Source organism: Columba livia, chromosome Z, assembly GCF_036013475.1.
Source record: "Columba livia isolate bColLiv1 breed racing homer chromosome Z, bColLiv1.pat.W.v2, whole genome shotgun sequence".
Taxonomy (NCBI): Eukaryota; Metazoa; Chordata; class Aves; order Columbiformes; family Columbidae; genus Columba; species Columba livia.
Genome location: NC_088642.1, coordinates 43198731 through 43223567, shown reverse-complemented (window position 1 = coordinate 43223567; position 24837 = coordinate 43198731). Strand labels below are relative to the sequence as shown.

General features: G+C 45.8%; 2 protein-coding genes across 9 annotated transcripts in view; one reads left to right on the top strand and one right to left on the bottom strand.

Moving 5' to 3' along the window:
• PIGG (phosphatidylinositol glycan anchor biosynthesis class G (EMM blood group)) overlaps positions 1-24837 on the top strand; it is a 245345-nt gene that overhangs the window by 120991 nt on the left and 99517 nt on the right. The window lies entirely within an intron of this gene.
• On the bottom strand, positions 14418-20204 carry TMEM271 (transmembrane protein 271). Its single transcript, XM_065045602.1, has one exon. It carries the CDS (start codon positions 19986-19988, stop codon positions 18900-18902), a length of 1089 nt encoding a protein of 362 aa, XP_064901674.1. The 5' UTR covers positions 19989-20204; the 3' UTR covers positions 14418-18899.

The window sequence follows — 24837 nt, the reverse complement described above, 5'->3', positions numbered from 1 at the left end:
GCAAGGGAAGATGACAAAGGCTGAAGTGGCAGGGCAGAGAAGGGCTGGGGAAGCTGGGTATGAAATGCAGTGGCACAGAATGGCAGGTCAGAGCTGGGAAAGGCTAGGGAAAGAAAGAGGCAGACAGCTGTTAAAAGTGGCTTGGATTAGTGTGGAGAGCTTTTACTGAATAGGCAAAAGAGAGAAAGGGAAATCTCTCCTCCTATTTTTAGCCAATCAGTTGAATTGCTCCACTTCCCTGGACTGGCTTTGGGTGGTAATGGAAGCCACCCTCTTAGCAGCTGCTGACCAGGAGCAAGGCTGTACTTTGCTGCAGGTACTGCCGATTCCCAAGTGCTGCATGATGGTACAGCACAGACCTCCCCTGAGCTGAAGTTTAGGAAAATGAAAATGCTAAGGGACCCGACCATGGATGGGCATGTATGTGCTGCTGGCTACCCCAGAAGACCCATGGCATTGAGAGAGCTGTTAATGGCCATTCCCTCTCCACTGCTGGGAGACCAGGACTATGCCTGGGCAGAGCTGTGTCCCATCCTGCAGGTGGGCTCCCTTGTGAGCAGCCAATCTCCATTTCAGCCCTTGGTGAGTTCCCTGTGTCTGTGAGCTTGCATGCCACATCATTTTGTATATCTTTGGTAAATGCTCAGCTATCTAGGGAGATTATCTTCGTAATTATCAGCAAGCAGCTTGTACTTTTCCAGGGGGCAATTCAGTGCACCTAAATTATGTTCCTGCCTGCTTTGTGCTTTGAAAGAGCCTTTATCTCTGTCTAATGACTGCAGAGTACATGCTTCCAGATCACATGTTAAAGTTTGGTGGTGCTGTTTATATACTACTGATTTCCCCGGCTGCATGTCTAGCAGTCAACACCACATATTCCTGGCCTTGTGGGAAGGCATCATCTCAGAAATACAGATCAAGGGTATGCCTAGATGAGCAACAGGACAGGGTTATGGAGCAGATCATCCTGAATGGAATCACACAGCACCTTCAGGATGGACAAGGGATCAGACCCAGCCAGCATGGGTTTAGGAGGGGCAGGTCCTGTCTGACCAACCTGATCTCCTTTTATGATCAGGTGACCCAGCTGGTGGATGAGGGGAAAGCCGTGGATGTGGTCTATCTGGACTTCAGCAAGGCCTTTGACACTGTCTCCCATAATATACTCTTGCAAAAGCTGGTAGCCCATGGCTTGGACAAGTGTACTCTACTCTGGGTTAAGAACTGGCTGGAGGGCCAGGCCCAGAGAGTGCTGGTGAATGGGGCTGCATCCAGCTGGCGGCCAGTCACTAGTGGTGTTCCCCAGGGGTCAGTGTTGGGTCCAGTCCTGTTTAACATCTTTATTGATAATTTAGACGAGGGGATTGAGACCATCATCAGCAAAGTTGCTGTTGACACCAAGTTGGGAGGGAGTGTCGACCTGCTGGAAGGCAGGAGGGCTCTGCAGAGGGATCTGGATAGACTGGAAAAATGGGCTGATTCCAATGGGATGAAGTTCAACAAGGCCAAGTGCCGGGTGCTGCACTTTGGTCACAACAACCCCCTGCAGCGCTACAGGCTGGGCGCAGAGTGGCTGGAGAGCAGTCAGACAGAAAGGGACCTGGGGGTACTAATTGACAGGAAGCTCAACGTGAGCCAACAGTGTGCCCAGGTGGCCAAGAAGGCCAATGGTATCCTGTCCTGTATCAAAAACAGCGTGGTCAGCAGGACAAGGGAAGTGATCCTTCCCCTGTACTCTGCATTGGTGAGGCCACACCTGGAGTATTGTGTTCAGTTCTGGGCCCCTCAGTTCAGGAAAGACATTGAAGTGCTGGAGCGGGTCCAGAGAAGAGCAACACGACTGGTGAAGGGACTTGAACATAAGACCTATGGGGAGAGGCTGAGGGAGGGGTTGTTTAGTCTAGAGAAGAGGAGGCTTAGAGGTGACCTCATCACTCTCTATAACTACCTGAAGGGAAGTTATAGCCATGTGGGGACTGGTCTCTTCTCCCAGGCAGTTAGCAATAGGACAAGGGGGCATGGGCTTAAACTCTACCAGGGGAAATTTAGGCTGGATATTAGAAAGAAATTCTTTACAGAGAGAGTGGTCAGGCATTGGAATGGCCTGCCCAGGGAGGTAGTGGACTCGCCGTCCCTAGAGGTTTTTAAACTGAGATTGGACATGGCACTTAGTGCCATGATCTAGTAAACGGACTAGAGTTGGACCAAGGGTTGGACTCGATGATTTCTGAGGTCTTTTCCAACCCAGTCGATTCTGTGATTCTGTGAGATGCTGTGCATGGCTGAGGGTTATAAAGGAAGCGAGAGAATCAGGGCCATGTTGACATGAGTATTAGTCACACTTACAAAGACCTGGGTTTCCTTCTTTGCAGGGAATTCTCGGTGATGTGTCCTCAGAGACCATTTCATCAGTGGTGGTCTGTGAGGAAGTACAAAAAAATCAGTTCATTGTGCAGATTTTTTTAAATTGACATTTTTATTTTTACTGTAAACTTTTTTTTTTCTGCCATCAAAACCCTGAAGAAGGTGGGAGCACTCAGTGCTAGTTTCTCTCTGACATGTAGAAGGCAGCAATTTGTGTGACGTGTCTGGCTAACTGTGGCATAGTTCTGGTGAAACCTTTCCTGTCCCAGGAGCCTTGCAGAAGCAAGGTATTTGTGGCACAGTGTTTTTCCACCTTAAATTATCTTGGTCTGCTGTAGCTGACGAATGTAGCCACCAGCATGTAGTAAACTCCATGTGTGGTCTTATACTTTAGTCTCCCCCAGCTCCTCATGTCCTTGTCGCAGGACAGAACTTGGGCTATGGGTGGGTCCAGGAGCAATGGAAGAGTATCAAGGAGTTTTTGGATCTGTCTGGTATATTTATTTTAAAATTGCTGAGATTTTAGTATACTTGTAATATGCTAGGGCAGTAAGAGCCTTCCGCAAACATATTTTTATTACTGTTTAAGCTGACTTGATGAATTGCTGTTGGTACCTGATCTCATACAGTGGCTGTCTGTATCTGCTGTTCTGGTCTTGCAGCTTTTTCCATTGTGCAATTTCTGCAGATAAGATCTGTGGTGTCATTTAAACATGAGGTATTTGGGATATAGAAAAACACTGAGATTTCCAGGAAGATGAAAGTTACTCAAACAAGACTTCAGGGATGCTGTGTGTTTGCGTTGTGGCTTGTTTGGAAATCCAAGAGATGAAACCATCTTCTTCAAATTTTGCTGGCAGAGGAATCATAGATGTATCTGGAGCATTTTCCCTTTTCTAGCATTACTTCATAATTTCAGCTGACTTGGTATTTCTTCTTCTGCTTCAGGCACGCTGTTCCCCAAAGCCTATTTCAGCCAGGCTGCCTGAGTCCTCACAGGCAGGACATGGGTCATAGTGGTTCACAAAAATATATTTATCTCTTTATCTCAAACACTAACTCACTATGCATATTTTGAGGTGCAAGACAGTAGAAAACTCAGGAGAGTTGACTAAGAGGCAAGGATGTGATGTGGATGCATGCTGGAAATGCTGCTGTGTTATGTAAGCGTGGAGGACCTGGGCTTGATATAAGTATTTGATCACAGCCTTGAACACATCCTTGCCTCTCCCAGCAGGCTCAGTCTAAGCTGCTGACATACACAACAGCTGCAGTACAAGGCGTGGATTTAATGCTCTCTTGCCTATGCCAACCCTAGGCAAAACCCTTGTTTTTGGAACAAATATGGGGTAAAGCAAACAAAGCCAAAAGGATAAGAAGCAAGCAGAATTGCTGACAGGAGTTACTGTTCAGGTCAGGTAGATTACAGTGTTTTATTACCCCTTGCACAGTATCCCGGGGAACCTCGTGAGCTCCCTAGCAACAATGCAGCAGGTAAAGGAAATGTCTTAATCCCTGGAGCAAGTGCGTTTGTGGAGGGCTGTTGTCCCATGGGCGCTATCTGTCATGGTTGTAATGGAATGGAGAGAATCTACTTCCTTCAACAGTAGAGCGAGGGAGCAAAAATGGCAAAGGCTGCAAAAAGAGCAATCGTGGTCTAAGGAACCATGTGATTGCTCCATGAGGAAATTCTTCTCCAGCCATTAGCTGAGAGCACAGGGAGTCATTGTATCTTACAGATTAAAGCTGTTGTGACCCCCCCCATTCCCCATGGTCTCAAAAATCCATCTTTTCAAGTTCCTTCTTTCTTTTTCTATCTCCATTTAATCATCCCTTCATCCAAATCTAATGTCTCCTTCTTTCTGAAGATGGCATACCTGATCTTGCCATTGTTTCTCTTCTTGCTGTGCAATAGGTGGGTCATTATGAGAAAATAAGAAACTGTATCCTCTCTGTTCCCTCAGGACTGGCTTTATTAAGGATCCCAAATTTCCTTGATGGAAAAGCTTTCAAAGACATAATACAGCTCTCTGCAACAAGCAGGTACTAAAGTCCTTTAGGAACTGAAAGACTGCTGACACTGGACACAAATGACTCCATGTATAAATCTCACTTTGCAAGTTTAATTTTAGATTTTTAATTTTGAAATTGTGCTTCGGTACCATGCTCCCCGCCCCACTCGCTTCATTATATGGCCATCAGTGCATCTTTAATTTCCTCTACATCTTGGATTTGTTCACCTGATGCAGTTCCTCTGAAAGGCACCGTGACAATGTGCACTTTATACATGTTCAACTTTAGATGAAGGTAGTATCTGAGAGTTGGTTGTGTCCCTCCAGTTCTTCCAGCACTGTGCTTTGTCTCACTTGGCTGGGCTGGCACATAAACATCTATAACCAAAGCTGAGCTGTTGACAAACAAACTTCCCCAAATTTAGTCTTTTTTTCATCAAGTTTTGAAAAAACACCATGTTGTACTGTCATCTCCACATGTAAGCTCTGTTCTTGGCAGACACAGGTGTGTGTTCTTCCAGAGATGGGATTGCTGGGAAAGAGTTAATAACTGGTCCCAGTTATCCATGGGATGGGTAGCTTCTTTCTGTTGCTCACCAGACTGTAACTTTCAGGCATCTTGCGCAAATAAGAGTTGCAGACACTTGGAACTGAGTTTGCCTTTCTGCTTGGAGAATGTACTAGCTGTTTTGTTCAAATCATGGTGTTTTTCCCTAGATTATTCTGACAACTGGAAAGGGATAGAGCATTCCATTCTCCCATTGGATGCATTGTCTTCCCTTGTCTTGACATAAAGAGTTTTCCTGACTAAAGGAGACATGACCACAGCTGGGTGATTTTGCTTTTCTCTAGAGCATGCTGACTAAAGGGGCAAAAGGATGCTGGGGCAGGAATTAGCTGGGCTCATTTGGAAAGCTTTAAACTAGGCTCGAAGGGGGATGGGGTTGTAGCTGGGCTTATCCCAGTGGGGCAGCATTCTAAAACTGATGAGGAACGGGTGGCCTCCTATGCCCCTAGGGAGAAATTGGTGTGCTCAGCTCGCTCCCTGAAATGCCTGTACACCAATGCGCGCAGCATGGGGAATAAGCAGGAGGAGTTAGAATCCTATGTTTGGTTGGGAGATTATGATCTGGTGGCAAATACAGAAACATGGTGGGACAGTTCACATGACTGGAATGTGGTCATGGATGGCTATGCCCTTTTCAGGAAAGACAGGCCAGCCAGGCGTGGTGGTGGAGTTGGTCTCTATGTGAGAGAGCAATTACAATGTACTAAATTCTGCCCAGGAGCAGATGAGGAATGAGTTGAGAGTGTATGGGTCAGAATTAAGGGACAGGCTGGCAGGGGTGACTCTGTGTCTATTACAGGCCACCAGATCAGGCTGAGGAAGTTGATGAGGCCTTCTATGGGCAGTTGACAGTGGCCTCACAGTCACAGGCCCTGGTTGTTGTGGGGGATTTTAACTTCCCTGGTGTTTGCTGGAAGGACCATTCAGCCAGCCAGCCACAGTCCAGGAGATTCCTCCAGTGCATTGATGATAACTTCCTCATGCAGATGGTGGAGGAGCTGACAAGGAGAGGTGCACTGCTGGATCTCATCCTCACTAACAAGGAGGGTCTGGTCAAAGCAGTAAAGGTTTAGGGCTGCCTGGGTTGCAGTGACCACGAGATGGTGGAGTTCAGCATCTTGTGTGGCAGGAACAGAATAACAAGCAGAATTTCAACCCTGGACTTCAGCAGGGCTAACTTTGGCCTTTTCAAGCAATTGCTGGGGGAAATGCCATGGGCAAGACTCCTTGAAGGAAAAGGGGCCCAAGATAGCTGGATTGCATTCAGAGATTGCTTCTTCCACGCTCAGGATCAGAGCATCCCCACACGTAGGAAGTCAAGGAAGGGAGCCAGGAGGCCTGCGTGGTTGAATAGGGATCTGTTGGGTATGCTCAAGCAGAAGAGGAGAGTTTACAGGTCATGGAAGCAGGGGCTGGCCACTTGGGAGGAATATAAGGCTGCTGTTAGAGGATGTACAAAGGCAGCTAGGATAGCCAAGGCCTCCTTAGAATTACAGCTTCGAGAGGGGTCAAGGACTGCAAAAAGAACATTTTAAAATACATAGCAGATAAAACTAATGCCTGAGGCAATGTAGGCCCACTGATGAATGGGGTGGGTGCCCTGGTGGCAGAAGATACAGAGAAGGCAGAATTACTGAATGCCTTCTTTGTCTCTGTCTACTCTGCTGGAAGCTGTCCTGGGGAGCCCTGTGCCCATGAGACCCCGGATGAAGCCAGGTCAATGGAGGAGTTTGCTTTAGTCAATAAGGACTGGGTTAGGGAGCAATTAAATAGTCTGGACATCCATAAATCCATGGGTCCAGATGGGATGCATCCGTGGGTGCTGAGGGAGTTGGCTGAAGTAATTGCTAGACCGCTCTCCATCATCTTTGCCAAGTCTTGGGAAGCGGGAGAGGTGTCCAAGGATTGAAGGAAAGCAAATGTCACTCCAGTCTTCAAAAAGGGCAAGAAGGAGGACCCAGGTAATTATAGACTGGTCAGCCTCACCTCTGTCCCTGGGAAAGTAATGGAAAAGCTTATCCTTGGTGCCATCTCAAGGCATATCAAGGATAAGAGGGTTATTAGGGGCAGTCAGCATGGCTTTACCAAGGGTAAGTCACACTTGACCAACCTCATAGCCTTTTATGAGAGTGTAACAAGGTGGATGGATGATGGCAGAGCGGTGGATGTGGTCTACCTTGACTTTAGTAAAGCCTTTTACACAGTCTCCCACAGCGTCCTCACAGCTAAGCTGAGGAGGTGTTGTCTAGACAATAGAGTAGTGAGGTGGGTTGCAAACTGGCTTAAGGAGAGAAGCCAGAGAGTGGTAGTCAATGGTGCGGAGTCCGGTTGGAGGTCTAGTATCTAGTGGAGTGCCTCAGGGGTCAGTACTGGGGCCAATATTATTCAATATATTCATTAATGATTTAGACGAGGGAATAGAGTGTACTATCAGCAAGTTTGCTGATGACACTAAGCTGGGAGGAGTGGTTGACACGCCAGAAGGCTGTGCTGCCATCCAGCGGGACCCGGACAGGCTGGAGAGTTGGGCGGGGAATAACCTGATGAAATTTAACAAGGGAATGTGTAGAGTATTGTATCTGGGCAGGAACAACCCCAGGTTCCAGTCTAGGTTGGGAAATTACATATTAGAGAGCAGTGTAGGGGAAAGGCACCTGGGGGTCCTGGTGGACAACAGGATGACCATGAGCCAGCACTGTGCCCTTGTGGCCAGGAAGGCCAATGGCATCCTGGGGTGTATTACAAGGGGGGTGGTTAGTAGATCGAGAGAGGTCCTTCTTCCCCTCTGCTCTGCCCTGGTGAGACCCCATCTGGAATGTTGTGTCCAGTTCTGGGCCCCTCAGTTCAAGAAGGACAGGGAACTGCTGGAGAGAGTCCAGTGCAGGGCAACAAAGATGATTAAGGGAGTGGAGCACCTCCCTTATGAAGAAAGGCTGAGGGAGCTGGGTCTCTTTAGTTTGGAGAAGAGGAGGCTGAGGGGTGACCTTATGAATGTTTATAAATATATAAAGGGTGAGTGCCACGAGGATGGAGCCAGGCTCTTTTCGGTGGCAAACAATGATAGGACAAGGGGTAATGGGATCAAGCTGGAACACAAGAGGTTCCACTTAAATTTGAGAAGAAACTTCTTCTCAGTGAGGGTGACAGAGCATTGGAACAGGCTGCCCAGGGAGGTTGTGGAGTCTCCTTCTCTGGAGACATTCAAAACCCGCCTGGACATGTTCCTGTGCAACCTCACCTAGGCATTCCTGCTCCAGCAGGGGGATTGGAGTAGATGATCTTTTGAGGTCCCTTCCAATCCCAAACATACTGTGATACTGTGATAAAGGGGAATAAAATTTGTTTTACCACTGATGTACATTGCACTGCAGACACCCTGGCATGTCTCTCCTTTATTCAACTCTGCTATGGATATCTGTGTACTATACCACTTTCCACATCAGCAGTGTAAAATTTTGCCAGCTTCACGGGCATCCAGCATCCCCTGTGCTCAGTCATTTGGAGATGAATCAATGTCCCCCTCAGTTTAGTCATATTGCAGCATTTGCAACCATGATGAGTTGAGCAGAACTTAGGCTGATGATTCATTACTGGAAGAGTGTTGAGCATACAGATGAGAGGGTATAATGAGCAGTGGAGTCTGTTTTGCTTATTTCTGCTCTACTTTGCTTCACCAGCAGGAACATTTCTAAGACCAGTCTGCAATCCTCTGCAGCCCTGATGGCCTGCTCTCTGGTGATGTATTGTTGAAGAAACTCCTCTGACATGCACAGGCAGTTAAAAGAGTCTCATAGTTACTGAATATGAAGTCCTGCTGGCATGCACCCATGCTAAGCACCTCCTCTCCTGGTGACCTCTGTTAGTACTTTTCATTAGTCAGGCAAGTGAGCAGTTCAAACAAACACCAAAAGAAAAATAACTGACATATGTACCTTACTGACCTCCTCTTTTCAATCAGTGTGCAATGATGAACCCCTATTATTTGTGTGCTTCTTGCTACTTGTAGATGGCCACAATCCAGATTAAGATGCTCTGTGCCAGTACATCAGATTGTCAATAAGAGGCAGCTTGACTCAGCTGAAGCAAAAGCTTTTTCTGCATATGACCAAAGAGTTTTGCTAAAGTTGGCTGACTCCCAGACTGTGTAGGATATATTCCAACTTTTTTTTTTTTCTTGTTAAACATCTTCCAGCTCTCTTTCTGAAGAAATTCATTCAGAATTTCCCACAAAGCATTTGGCAAAGCTGACAGTCAGCACTTTACATGTTTTGCTCTCCTTCAGGTGAAAAGAGGTAGTTTTTTTCGTGTAATTCTGTTGACTGCAGTGGATTTTTTTCCATTTGCCCTCATCAGAGAGCTCAGGCACAAAGGTCAGTGCTAGCTGAAAGGCAGTTGGAGGTAGAAGGGAACAAGCCTCAGAATTAAAAGGATCAAGGTACCAGCCCTGTTGCTGAGAAGTCTCCTGTTACTGGTGGTGTCATAGACCAGCAACACACAATTTCAGTGTAGTTGCTCACGCAGGCATTTTTGGTCCTTAGGGAAACAGCTGAACTGGACTGTTATGCTGCCTCCCAAGTGCTGACATAGCCTGTTGTCTCTTTGTATTTGTTATTTGTATTGAGGTTCCAGTGGTATTTCTAAGTTGAAGTGGGTAAATGTTTGTTCTGGAGATGCACTTTGATGCCTGTCTCCTCTGAGCAATACAGTTATTCATAGAAGTGAGGAAATTTAGTATGCAATAGCTCAGGAAACTTGCTCTTTCCTACTTGGAGCCCTAATTAGAGCAATTAATCACTGCTGCTTCTGCCATCTAAGCTTCCAGGCTAGAATATGTTGTCCTCTCTTGTCAGAGCAGAAATGTAAAAATGGTTTCCTTTTACCTGACACTTTGTCAGTAGAGCCTTTATCAGTGTGTGCCTCATACCAGCTTCTATCTTGCCTGGGAGCTGGAGCTGCAAATGTAAAGAAGAAATTGACGTGATTGTTCCAAAAGAAAGAAAATATGTGAAATTTTAACAGATCAGCTTGTATTCTGTGTGGGTTTTAGTTGGATTTCTCTACTTGAACCACCTTTCTTGGAAATTCCTTGTGGGTTTCCATTTTGCTATAATGACAATTTTTTTCTCAGAATATCTGGACATTTCCACTGTAGAAAGAGTGTTTCTTTTTACTTGATGCAACTAAAGCTTCTCCCCACAAATTCCCTACCTATCGAAGTTCTCCAGGTATGTGCCCAGGGCAAGGTGAGGAGGAGGATGTCCCTGTGTGCTTTAATTCCATCTCTGCCCCTTTTCCAGTCCATCAGTGCTTTATTTAACTGGTTAAATGCAAAATTGTCACTGCACTCGCCCTGCATTCCCATGTATGAGTGTGCATCAGCTGATGAGCTATAGTGTCTGGGGATCACAGCACAATGTCATGGCCCTTTCTGTCTCAAACTACACAGCTCTGTAAGTTAGACATCAGTGCCTTAATTTCTCATCTGTGTAGTCTTGCAACACTGATAGCTCCTTCAGGGAAGAAAGGCACTTCTTGTGGCACCTGTGTGTGCTGTGCCTCATGGTGCACTGAGGCCTTGTGCTACTGAATATCTCACTGGCCTTGAGGGTAAGGCAATCAGCTGAAGAGCTCAACTGCATCCCCTCTTGCCTCTTTTCCTTGTGAGATCTGTGCAAAAGTGTGGTGGTATCTTCCTATCCGCAGACCTGCATGTTTCACTGAGGCCCCTGTGGAGCATGACTGGGGAAGAGTCAGTTGTGGATCCATGATACTGGAAGTGCCTGCACTTCTGCTGAGATTTAGTGGCTGAGTGGCAGTGCTGTCCTGCTCCACTGCAGTGCCAAACAGAACGAGTGAGCTTGCCTCATCAGTGGCAGTGATGTAGCTGATGAAGACAGTCATTATCCACAGCCAGCATACACATTTTAGCTGTGCACACACAAGACTAAAAACTCACAATATGTAGTTATGAACACAGTAGGTACCAGACTGCAAGTCTAGTCCACTCATGTATGAAATAGTTTTTGAGTAGTCATCTGAAGATTTTAAGCATTTCCAGATGAATGTTTAAGGCAAGTGGAAATTCCTGGTTTTGTTAGCCTTTGCTGCATATTGTGAACAGGGTGACAGCAGAATTGTGAAATATCCATTTTCCTTTGGTGTAAATACCTTCTGCTGCTTCCTTATCAGTAAGCTTCAAAACCTCTTACAATAAAGCAGTTCTCCAGATCTGAGATGTTAACACTAATGTTTGTCTTTTTGCTACCCTTGATGAAAAATTAATGAGCTATAAATGAATGAACAGTTCTGCCCTGTTTATGCTTTTTATTTTCATGCTTGGATGCTGGGATGCATTTATTGAAACAGGGTCAGGGTTGCTTTTTGACTTTTGAGATAAATTGGTCTAAGAAAACTTCCAACAGGAATCCCCATTCTTAGAACTCTGGACCTTGAAGACATTAAGCAGATAACAACTGCCACAGAATTCAGCAAAGGATAGCCCGAAGTGTCAGACAGATTTTGTAATGTGCCAAACACAGAACACAGGCAAAGGGTTTTCATGTCTTTTTGCTCATTTCTATTTATTGCCTCATCAGCTGATTGCATAATTCAGTACACCATTGGCAGACTCTTGCCCTAAGCACAGAGGCCGTTGAGAATGTGCATTTTGCCATCCTGAACCTGTGTGCATGCTGTTCCTTTGGAGAAGTTGCTAGGGGGAGCAGAGGGTGAAAACTGAACGCAAGACAGAACTTAACACCTCTGTTGTGAAGGTCTGTAATTTGATCACTTTAGTTTTGTTCATGGGGGACAGTGACAGTTCTCCTCTTCCTGTTCCACTTGACTTGGGCATTTTGCTTTTGTGAGTCAGGAGCAGTTCCCTATATGCAGCTTAGGCCACTCTGCAGCCAAGAACACGGTGTAACAAGTCTGGAGCCTTGGCATCATGAAAGCAATGTGGACACAGGACAACGTTTCACCTGGGCAGCAGTTTCTTCTGTCTTACCTCCTCTCAAGATACATACAAAACAGTGCCACAGCACACCCATTTTTGGGAGTTCAGAAGTTCCCTGTATGTATCCAGCAAGTGCTGGCTTAAGTGTTGTCACAGGAGACAGCTGCTTGTTCCTACTGGAGAGACAAGACAGTGTGTGATCCACTGCATATAGGAACATGAAGTTCAACACACTAAATAATTGTCCAGATAAACGTGGGTGAAGATGGTGACCTTCAATATTTTCTGGTAGCTCTACAAAGAACTTTACTGAAGAGGAAGTCTGTCTGCCAGCCAAGTGCATTTCTGTGCAGCTATCTGCTCCCACGTTGTTGAGAGAAGCACCTCTCTGTTCCATTCAGCATAACAAATCATATTTCTTTGCAACAGTTTCACAAAAAGCTGTATTTGAATTTCTTTCTTTTTGATTTAGAGCAAGATACAAGTCAGACAGCAGCATATGATTTTCTCCCAGACTTATTGTGGTGGTAGCAATTTTTTCAGTTACTAACAGTTTTTACTGCTCAGGTCAGGCGGTACTGCTCCTGGAATTAATGCAGGTCTTGATTATATATCCAAAAAATTTGGACAGATTGAGTACTTTTTCAACGTTTGCTTGCTGGTAACTTCTGAGTCATTCAGGAAGAGACAGGCTACAAAGTAGAAATTTCTCAGTGGCTCTCTTTTCCAGTGTGAGCATGAGCTGCTTTTGGTAGGACTTTTCCACATTTATAGGAGTCATTTGGCCTGGAGCTAGTAAGATGAGCCCCTACTGAGATCCACCAATGACAATCCCTCGTGAATATCTTCATGAGGGCATTCATTTTAATCATTAAAGCATAGTAATTCCATACATCTTGGGACTGTATGTAGCTCATCCAAAGTCCATGACTGCATGGCTGCCTGGGACTGGATGTTATTGTCTAGAGCTTTCCTTTCTGTAGCATGACTTTGTGCTGCTGTCTCCTCCGTGAAGAAGTTCCAAAATTTGGATGTTGGCATCTAAGGCCTGAAATGCACCATGTGCCAGATTCCTGACATAACCTTTACAGGAACTGGTGGCACTCAGTAATTTGTAGGACAGCTCTACTCAATCTCCTTAAATTTAATAATTTAAATGCATGGGAATTTTGCTGAGTATTTTTGTGTGATGAGCATTCATTTAAAATGTATAACCTGGAAGAAAAAGCAAATTCTGAAAGAACCTTGTCTAAACCCAAGTATTAGGTTTTCAAAAATATATCCCTGGAAAATAATCCTTTTAGATATTATAGGTATTCTTCTATCTCCAAATTCAGTGTCTCAACATAAAACTAATGAATGCTTTGGAATGTTTAGTCCTCTGAACTCATTAAGAGGATCACGATAAGCTTTCTTTCCTCCCGCACTTCACTTCATCCTCTGCTAACAATGGCCACAGAGACCAACTGGTGATGATGCTCGTGGTATTTAGTAGGTGTTTAATCCCTACATGCTATAGTGAATAAAACAGCTCATCTGCAAAGACCATGAAATTAACTTCCTAACATGCCCATTAGACAGAATCATGCCAGGAGCAGAAATGCAGAAGTGAAACACTGGGAACTTCTGCTAGGTTGTATTGCCACTGGTATACATCTACTGGATAGCTCCATTCAGGACATTGAATTTTCTGTGATCTGGTGATAAGCCAGAGCCCTTTTGTATGTGTTTTTCACTAGAAGTGTTTCCTTCCAAAGATGTTATGGAGGTCTCCCAGATATCTAAACCTCAACGAGTGAAGGAGTAGCAGTCTGTGATGTCATGTCCATTCCTATCTCAGGGTAAAGTCACCGAAGTAGCTGGGTCTGAAGAAGGAATGAAAGAGGACATTGGGATTTTTTTCCTCTGTAAAGCAAAATATGCCCTTCTTAAAATAGTCTTTTGGCTTCTTAAATGACTTGATCTTCAGTCTCAGATTATCTTGGATGACATCAGGGTAACATACCCATAAATTTCAGCAGAACCTCACCAGGTTCCTGAACATTGGGTGGAAAGTACATAGCACAGCTGGCCAGCAGAAAGCGAGGCAGGTATTTGAATCAAATTTCAAGAACATCAATTTGTGGATTTCACTCTTAGGAAGCTACACAGGCAAAGAGTTTCAGAATCTATACTGTAATAGAAATAACACACAAATGCCCTGCACCCAACTTAAACTCTCAGACTTCTTCTAGTTTCTTTGTTTGGGCAGTGTCTCCTTATGGGCAGGACATGCCATAAACTGAATTGTTACAACATGTATTTGAAGATTTTTCTCCAGCACTATATTAGCCTGTGGGCTTCCTGGGGACCATCTTCAATCTGCTAAACTGTTATTAGATCAGCTGTTACTGATCCTGGAACATACACTGAGCACTAGTCACATACCATTAAGTACTGAGAGATAATTACAAAATTTAAAAACTGGACAGTGATCATATGGAATTCAATCATAAGACTGAGTAACCACCCTTACACATTTTAGTTGGAAATATAAGCCTGTATTAAGGAGAGGTAACTTTAGCACACTTAAAGAGTATCATCATATGAAATTAACAGATCTAGATTTTTTACCAATGGCATTTGTCTAAAATGTTGGAACATTATGTAACCGAGAAACAGCTAACTTAAAGAAACAGACTTGACTTCATGGTAAAATCTGGAATTTTATGTCAGGATTCCACTTGTACAAACCGTAAGTCCCTGAAAAACATGGTTTTGTAATGAAAGTGTACATCTGTTTAGGACAATGAAGACTATTAAATGAAGAGCATTAGGCTTTTCTTATAGGATATGCTGTGCTTTAAAACATATTTTATTGATCCTAAAATTACAAGATCAATTACTGACATTTTCTTGAGGATCAATCTTGCATCAGATGGCAAAATGAAGAAAAGGTTTTCATATGTACTATGCCCAAAAGCAGAAACAGATTGTCGTTTTCATGTGAAGATTCAGGAACCTTTTCTGATGATTGAACAGTATGTCTGAAATATCTAAGTTATACCAGCCACCATAGCGCTTTTTGGTGAACTAAAGAAGTCCTACAGTGAAATCAAACTTTTGAGCAAAATCTGTACTACTTTAATACAATTTCCCTCTAAAATAATTTTTTTCTTATTTTTAGATTCACATATATTCTGTCTGTCAATTACAATGCAAAGTATAAGTAACAGATTTAAGCAAAGATGTTGGAGTGTGAAAATAATTCATGTGAATTGCCAATAGGCTGGTGGGAATACATTTTTTCCACATGAAGGCAAATACTATTCCATCAAAGACAGCAGACCTGATTTCCCACTGTTTTATCCCTTGACTAGCTGCTATTACCTGCAAAAGGGACAGGAAAGCTGGGAGCAGTCTGCTACCAAATCAGTGCTCCACTGTGACCAAAACAGTAGTATTGCGTCTACTCTTCCCTCTGTTTGAACAGATGCAAGTAAAGCTGTGAGCAAATTAAAACAAGCAACTGTGGAGCAAAAAGCGTCTTGTCATTACTTCAGTTAAGCAAAATGGAGATTTGATAGCACATACATGATGTTTCTCTTTCATTCTCCCTGTTTTTACTACTTAAGGCAAAAGCCTTGCAGTTAACATCCTTCAGTGATGTGAATCGATCAGGCTTGCATTTGCCTTGACAATCATGTGACAGGGACTGGAAAATAAAGGAACAGTATGAGTCTTCTCAGGTAATTAACCTACGCTCTGATACTTCCCACACCAGCCTATTTTCAATTTCAGCACAGTACAGTTTATACACTCTAACATTATTGCTCAGAAGATAGAGTGATGATTCAGGTTTACTAAAAATGGCTTCACAATACTGCAATCATGCTTGTGAAGCTTCATCTTGTATCCTGTATCTATAAGTTTATTCTCACTGAGAAAAAAATACATGTGGTGTTTTATCAGAAAAGTTAGTCACCAGACACCTGAAATACCGTCTTTAAGAAAACATGGCTTGTTTGGTCAATTTGTCTGCCTTATTTTTCCCATTTTTTTTTAAATGTGTGTAATACCATAGGTGACTTCCTTTAATACTGCTGTCCATACAAATGATAAATAGCTGAGAAATAGTATGCCACTGCTGCATCCTGTCATGCCAGAAGATCAATATTACTTCAAAGATTATTTAGAGTAGGCATTACGTATCATTTGTGCCCAGACCCACCAAAGTCAAAGAAAAGATGCCTACTGGCTTCTGTGCGAGTCCAATTTGGACATTATTCTGGCAATCTGTCCACCACTAAATTAAATTTTACAGGGGATAAAAGCCCAAACGAAGGAAAGCAGAAATTCGGGAACTGAAACAGAGCCACAAATAAATATCTAATGCAATGGCCTTCTGAATAGACTTAAATACAAACACACACACACGCATACACATGCACAAAAAAAAAAGTTATGAATTTAACAATCTTAAAAATTTGTAGTTTAAAATTGTTTACATTGAAACAATTGAGTATAATAGGTAGCTTTCTTAACTTTCCATTTATTTCCCTGAGCACTGATCTTTGGAACATCTGGAGTCTCAGAATTTTCTAGTTCATAATTCCTAAAGTATTTATCTTAAGTAAAATACTGTATTTTTATGTCAAAAATCAATGCCTTAAGTAAAACTAAAATACAGCTTTCATGAATTACAATGTGTATAGCCAATTTTTTTTAAAGCAAACATCTACTGTTATACTTCTGCATTTGTATGTAGGCACCTAGCTGGTCTGTTTTTCAAAATCACCCTGCAGCCCTGTTGTTCCCATTTAATTCAGTACAGGGCACTATGCCATCTCACAAACTCATCCGAGACCTACAGAAGGATTTGGCTTGCTTTAGATAATCATTTTGCAAAATCTCAGCTGGATGAGCAATACAGTATGTTACAGGACTGGTTTTGTGCCTAAATTACTAACAGGCAAAGATTACAAGACTTCCCAGTCATTTCCCTGTAACGGGCTAGGGAAGTCCATCTGCAGAAAGCCAAGCACAAAACCAGTCTTCAGAACTAAAATGTGATTTAGCTAGGGCATATGTTTTAGGCTGGCATTTTGCACAAGGTAATCTGTATTTTAAATTTCTGCTGTTTAGACCTACAAATGACCAACTGCTGCTTTTAACTGTCTTTAGATTAGAGCCTTAATTGTGAGCTTCACAGACAAACAAGTTGCAATTTTAAAACTTCTAAGGCATCCTGCATTTTAGATTATGCAAAGTGCACAAGTCAAAACACTTTAGAAATCAAAACAGTGCAGAGAGATTTGAATAGGCTAAAATCTCCTCTCTCCACTTCTAAGGCTGCAAATTACGTCAGTCTCTCTGCAGCTAAAAATTTAAAAATAGTTTTCCACAGAACACAGAAATACACTGTAACTTTGCATTCTCTTAACTCTCTTTCTGGGTAGCTGATACACTGGCATTATGCAGCAGGCTCCAAACAAAGGTTAACAGAAAGGTTATACTTAATTTCCATATGGCATAACTGGGGAAACAGGCACTGAACCAAATGCAGTATGAAAAGCTGCTTTTTGGTTCTTTGTGCAAGATGACATTAAACCTTTACACGTTCTTGAATGTTGTAATAAAATATGCCATACCTGCTTCTCTTTAATTAGCACGTTCTCACACTATGTGGTACTGGCATTGCACAGCACAATCCAAAAGGAGGATTTAGCAGTTTTTCCTCTTTGCAGAAAGCCTTTTTAATACCTCTATGTTCAGAAAGAGTTAACAGCATATAATCCCATTATCTCCCCTCCATCCCCCTTCAGGAATTAAAGTGGCCTTTTTTAAAAAACAAAAAAGAAAATTCTTGCTTTGTAATAGGAGTATAAATAAAATTTTGAAAACACATGTGGAAGATGTCTTCCAAGACGGTTTATCTTTTTTTTTTCTCCTTTAAAACTGTGACCATGGCACCAGTTAAGGCTGTTTCACAATATATATGTATTTCAAATAAAACTTTTAATATTCAAGCGTACCAGATCAATGAATTCTAACAGGTAAAATGGAACTTTTTAAAAGGTAAACCATGTAGTTGTACAAAATAGAATTAAACGCTTCACTTGTGTAAAACAAAAAGAAATCCTGCCTTGCATTAAAAACACAGAACCTGTTTACAAAAAGGAACGTGTATGACATTTGGACTTCCTTTTATCTGCCATATCCTAGCAACATCTCAGTTGTTTTAGTAAAGGAACTAATAATCAATTTTAAACTGCAGTGAATTTACCAAACATTTTTTCTACAGACTTCTGAAAGCTTTTACAGTAAGAAGTTATGAACAAAAGCAGGCACGTTAGTGTACAAAACGTTGTTGATTTTTTTTCCTGTTTCTTTTTCAAAGTGCAGGTTTTTCTCAATGTGCATCCTACGAGACCAACAAATGTTTTAGCTCACTAAACCTTAAAACAGAACTCAATTCTCCCAAGGAGTAGTGTAAACGTTAAAGATCCCCAAAACACCTCTGGTAAACGTGACACAATGTCTCTGCGTTGTTTAGAAATTTAGCTCTTTTGAGAGGTAAAGAAGCTTCATGACACCTTTTCCTTACACTGGCTGGTTATCATAAATGGGTAACTCTGGACTGCTAAAGCTGGAGAATGATGAATCACTTGAAGGGAACTAAACTTGGCTATCGAGGAGAGGTGGCGGGAGGAACCAACCCTTAGGTGTTTCTTGCGCAGCCTGTGGAAAATTCAGCCGCCGGTGGACGGAAGAACCGACAGAGAGACGGCCATAAGGTCGGTGTGAGGGAGAGAAGGGGGAAAAGGGGAAAGCAGGGAAGGAGGGAGAAGAAACTTCCGCAGAGCCACAGGCACGGCGGTAGCCCGCCCGCGGCCCGCTGTGCCGAGGCCATCCCGTTGGTCGTGCAAGGGTCGCCCCCGAGTCCTCCTGGTCCCGCTCCCGGCTGTCACGGCGAACTGGGAGCCCCGGGGGCCGCAAGGCGTCCCGCCGGCAGTCGGCGCTAGGTGCCGTGAGCGCAGTGCTCGCCGGGGTAGATCTCCTCGTATGCGGGGGGTTGCTCGCTGGGCAGCGGGTAGCAGTAGGGGTAGGAGGCGTTGAGCTCGGGGTCCATAGGCGAGTAGCCTGGCAGCTCGACTGAGGGATGACCACCGCAGTGCACCTCCACGCCGGCCTCGTCAAGGACGTGGAAAACGCCCACGTTGATGTAGGAGACGGCCTGGAAGGGGCAATCACCGGGGCTGAGCTCGGCGTCGCCGCCGGAGAAGAAGGAGCCCTGGCTGTGGCGCGGCGCCCGCCGCCCGCCGCTGCCGCCCCGTCTCCGCCGCCGGCGCCCGCCCGCTGCTGCCGCGGCCGTCGGGGCCGCTCGCCGCCGCCGGCGCCGCCGGCCGCGCTGCTGCGAGGCCTTGTAGTTCTTTACGAGGAGCAGGTTGAGCAGGCCCAGGAGGCACTCAAGTGCGTTGAAGACGGTGGAGAGCACCAAGCCTTGCTGGTAGTCCCGCAGCTTCTGGCAGCGGAGCGCCGCGGCGGAACCGTCGGGGACTGCGGGGCTGCTCCGCGGGCGGGCCGCGCCGCCGGGCTGCAGCAGGCAGTAGTGCGAGTACTTCCTCTCCACAAGCGACACGGTGTCGCCGTCGATGACGGCGCCGGCGAAGGCGCTCAGCACGCCCAACATGAACACCAGCACCCCCAGCAGCAGGAAGTTCTGCCGCCCCCCGGGCGGCGCCTGCTCCACCGACTCTAACGGGGCGGACGCCACGTCCCCCGCGCGGGGGCCGCCGCCCGTCGGGTCCGAGTCCCCGGCCGGGGCCACGGCCGAGGCCGCCGATGGGTCGGAAGCCGGAGCCGGCGTCGCGGGCGTTTCGTCGGGCGGGTGGCAGCAGAGCAGCGCGGCGGCGAGCAGCGAGAGGCCGGCGGCCAGCAGCAGTCCCGAGTAGAAGGCGCCGGCGGCGGTGCCCAGGCGAAAGGGCTCGCCCTTGAGCTCGGAGCCCAGCGAGAAGCACTTGAGGCCCACGGCGGCGGCGCTGAGGGCGCAGGCGAGCAGGAGGCAGCTGGAGAGCGCGGCGCAGGCTCCCCGCACGCTCCACTTCATCCTCCGCGCCGCCGCCGCCGCCGCCGCCCCGCCGTCCGCCTCATCCTCCTCCCGCGGCCCCTCCCGGCCCCGCGGCGGCGGCGGCGGCGCGGCGCGGCGCGGCCATGCGAGCGCGGCTCTCCCCGACGGGGCGCCTAGGCTCCGCTCCGCACGGCAGGCAGCCGCCGGCCGCAGTGAGCGGGGCGCAGCGAGCGCACACGCTCCCCCCACTCACCCCCGCCTCTTGGCCGCCACCGCCTCCTCGTCCCCGCCCGCCCTCTGTTATCGCGGCGGCTGCGGGGAGGCGGTTAATTATGGATGGGAGACGCGGCGGGCGGGGGGCGGCCCGCCGCGGGTGAGCTGAGGGAAGTGCGAACCCCGGCTCGGCCCACTTCGGCCCGGGGGTGGTGAGGGGGGCTCACCGAGTCTTCCCCCGGCGGGGCACGTAGGGCGCGAGGGGGTGCGCAGGCTACTCTCCGCCTGGCTGGTCGCCGGGGAGCGCTGCGAGGGACGCGCAGCTAGGGCAGGGGGTGGCAGGAGGTTACACCCCCGTGCCGGTTCTGATGCTGAGGGCTGCCGCTTGTTTCGTTGCTTGCGTCTTCTAATTTTTTATCGCTTGCTTTTACGAGATACCGGCGGGCCGCCATACATCCCTGCGACTGCGTTGCGTTATGTCGGCAGCTCTGATGCAGCGAGCCGAGCCCCCGGCTCCGCGCTGCCACGCGCAATCTCTCCCCGCTGCCACGCGCAATCACTCTGGGCTCGCGGAGGTGGCAGGACATAGCACTGCTTGTTGTTTTGTGCTCTGGTGGGGTTCCTCCCTGCCGCGCCATGCACGGTGCTCCGTGGGCGACGGGGCTCGGGGGTGACAGCCCGCGGCGGCGCCTCCGGGACTCCCCATCCGGAAGCACTTGCAGCGGCGGCGGGTGGAAGCCATTGCTGGGTTGGGAGCGGCAACCTGCCCTGGCACAGGTTGGCCGGGTAGCTCCGCGGGAAGCACCTGGGATGGCCTTCCGAGGGAGAAATGGGGAGCAGGGGGACCATGCCTGTGCTGTCAGCTGGGATCCGTATAGGGAGGAGGGTCTTGAGGAAGTCTCTTCGTCGACTGTTCCTTTTCCTTCCGGGAAGCTGGAACCTCTGCTCCCCCATTTTCTCTTGCTGTGTGTGCACCAACCTTTCAGGGTATTTTTAGCCACTGATGATGATTAGTATTCAGGGGAGCAAGCGATGGAGAGAAAGCTGTTTTTCAAGCCGTCTTCTCTTTCCAACAGGGCCAATCCATCTGTTGGTGGTTAGAAGTGTGTGTGGAGTGTGATCTCGTGTTTAGCTTTCTCCAGGGATGCAACCCTGTTTCTTCTGTCCCATCAGGGCAGGCCCCATTGGCACCTCCCTGAGCAACACAAGCACCTTGCTGCAGTTCCCAGCTGGGCTGAGCAACTGAGCACACAGCTCTGCTGCAGAAGCTGCACATTCCTTTAAAGCAGTTTCTGGGCTCTACATGGGGCAGTGGCCTTTGATGGGGGCTTTTGATGAGATGCCACCCTGCTTGGATTCCATGCCTCCCTGGTGGCACCATCCAGAAGTATCAGGGGCTCCACTGAGACATATCATCCTGCCCCTTGGGGCCACACAGACAAGGGAATTTTGCCCCCTTCCTTCTGTTTGCAAAGGGCACATGGAGCACTGTGCGAGGAAACATGGCAATCCTGGTAGTCCAATAATGGCTAACCTGTGGCTACCTTGACCCCCTTGCCAGGTTGTAGCCCTGGCTGTGGGGGCAGGATCAACCTTCTTGTGTCCCTCTAAGAGGGGGTGGCTGGGCATGCCACCTGCAGTCATCTCGGATGACCCTGGCACCTGAGGGTTAGGATGTGTAGGTCTGCTAATCTGTGGCCATGTGAAGATTTTGGTGTAGGACCTGAGACTTTGGCTCTGCTTGTGGTGAGTGCCTGGACTGCTGGGGAAGATCTTTGTGTCTTTAGAAAAACTAATTCTGAATCCTCGTGGCTTCTAAAAAGCGAATACATAGAGGGCAGACAGCATTTTATGAAATACAGCACCCATCCCCTGAGGTCTCTGTTGAACTCTAAACGTTGCCTTGAAAAGCACATGTAAACTGTCAACCCAGCTGCCATTCCAGAGGGCCCTGGGAGACATACTGCATGTGTGGGTGTGGAGGGAAAGGAGTTATAGCTAGGGGATTGTAAACACTTAATTACTGATTATGTGGAGAATGAGCAAAGTGCCTTAGTTTCTCACACACAACATAAACTTACATGTGAGGATAATGTGTGATTTGTCTAATTTCATTGTTACTGTCAAGAGCATAATGGGGTTCAAAAAATGATTATTTATTATGAATAGTGAGAACATTCATTTAACGATAAATACAAAATCTCATGCATTAAATTACTAATCAGCCTTTAATTGGCAATGATTAGGGTAGGAAAAGCAAACCTTCCACTGGGGGCACATTGTTCCTTTATTATGCAAAGAGTTTCCTCATGTTTCCTTCCTGTTTCCTCTTTTGGCAGCTGCCAGAAGTGGGCAGCAAGGCTTCTCCAGCATGGACATTCACATGTTCCTACAGCTGTCTCAGCTGTTTTCTTCATCTTGAATGTCATCTTCTAAGGAAAGAGCCCATCTTTCCATGTGTTTGTGACAGGAGGCTGATCTTGGGTAGCACCCCTAAATGCTGTGCATTGTGAGAGGCTAGGCTGACACATAAGTTTAAAAATCAAATTAGTAATTCTGCTACACCTCTTTATTCCTCCTGTGGAGCAACTTGCTACTGCTAACCTTTTCCAAATCTTACCTTTCTCCTAAAAATGACTCTTCGTCTTCCAAGCACCGTGTTCAATATGCCAGGCTAGAAGTATCGCTACCAACATACTTCCCAACCTGTTATTTATTATTTATAAACTTGATGTGTTTCAATGTCATGCAGAGTTAGCATAATTTTTCATATGGTTATTTATGGCTTTGCACTGTAGCACATTTCCAGGAAGAAGATATAAATACACAAGCACATAGTCTAAGATCTTTAGCGTATTCTGCATACTGAAGTTCAATTGTCTTTGGATAAAATGTTTAAAAACACAATAGTTGTTACATTAGTAATAGTAGGCATAAGACTCTATAAAATACTCTATCACAATTGTATTTTACATTGAATAATTTGTTGATGGGAATGACTGTAAAAATGCCTGACATACCAACCTAAATAAAGGTCACTGGAGAGCTCTCTGGATCCCAAAGGGTACTGCTGATCATCTCAGTCCTAGCTAGTAGCCCTTTTAGATCAAGTTTATGATGCCCATCTGCATGTTGATAGCTGATATATCATGTGTTTGATTCATCAGCCAGGTTTGCCTGCTTGAAAAAGGAGTATCTATGTGCAACCAAAGCTTAGAGAACTGCAAGCTACTTGGACACATTAGTTTGTCACCTAAATCAGTCACTGCAGGCATGTTGGTCTGTCAGCCTCAGTTAATAGCAAAGTCAGAATTGTACTACAGCAGTGGACAATAAAGTATGGCAGATGTCCCATGTTTTGAGTCTCTTGGTGTTAGTTTTATCTTCAGGTTTTGTTGGTCAGATTTTCCTTTTTAATTGCCCAAATAAAGAAGTATCACATTTTTTTTCCAAGGGTAAAGATCAATATTTGATATTTTGGTGGACTTCAGAACAGGTGCATAAGGTTTTGTGGGACACCACCAGCCTGGGACACATGTTCTCAACATTCTCTTCATGACCATGGAGTGAGCTTTCTGTGTCGTAGAGGAAAAGCAATTTATGGCCAGATTCTGTCTCCAAAGAGGTGTGAGGAGCTTTGGTCCAGGTTTTTGTTTAGCTCACAGGGGAGCTGAGAGGCTGTGCTTGGGGGTGCTGGTTAGGAGTGGACACTGTCATAACCAGCGATGCCTGCTTGCTTTGCTCAGTGTGCACAGAGCTGTATGTTTGTAGTAAGGTACAGATCAACCTCTTTTTGTGGTGACTCAGGGGCACAAAGGACGATGGCTATTAATTATTTGCTCTCCAGGCTGGAAGCTGAATTGTGTGTTTGTAAAATAGATGGAGATCTTCAGCTTATGCCACCGAAGTGCAAAGCACTGCATTATTTTATTGGCTGCCTCTCCTCCCACACTGCGTTTATGTTAAGATATATTTGTTGTTATTTCAATGCCAGTTTGATAAATAGGTGTCAGAACTTTGATTATTCAGTAACGATGGCTGTGTACCTCCCATAATTTATTCTGTTGCTTATTGTTTCTATAGGGGACAATATGGACTATAAAGTCTTTTTACAAAAATTGCTTTACACACAGTTATTAAGAAAACATTAGAAATGAGAAACTTGAAGCTCTGAAGATGGAACCTATTGTGTTTCTTTCTAGTCCTTCTCTTCAATTTGTAAGGTCCACCTAGATGTTTTTGCATGCTTGAGGCCTGCTGTTCTCCTACTTTCACAGTATTTTACATAAAACACTCATCCCTGCAGGGAATATATGAAAAATACTTTAAGGGAACACATGTTGGGAAAGGTCCAACATCAGGCTACAGATTTGGAGCTAACTGGTGGCTGGACACTGATGAAAACCTAAAAATGCTGCTTCAATGGGTAACATTTAAAATACAAAGCAGAGAGGCTGGAAAGAAAATGTAAGGAGTTAATGTAGAGAAAGTAAACCCTTTGCTTGAAGCCAGAGGTGTGTGGTTGTCTTGGCAGCTGTTAGCCACAGGAGTATTGGATTAAGGGAAGAAGAATTTGAGAAATTAGGGGTATTGACACAACAAGGTTATTTGTTATAAGATCATGGGGTAATTTAGGTTGGAAGGGACCTTTGGAGGTGTCTAGTCTGACTTGCTC

Coding starts and splice junctions, on each gene's coding strand:
- TMEM271 (XM_065045602.1), bottom strand. CDS start 19,988: ATGAAGTGGAGCGTGCGGGGAGCCTGCGCCGCGCTCTCCAGCTGCCTC.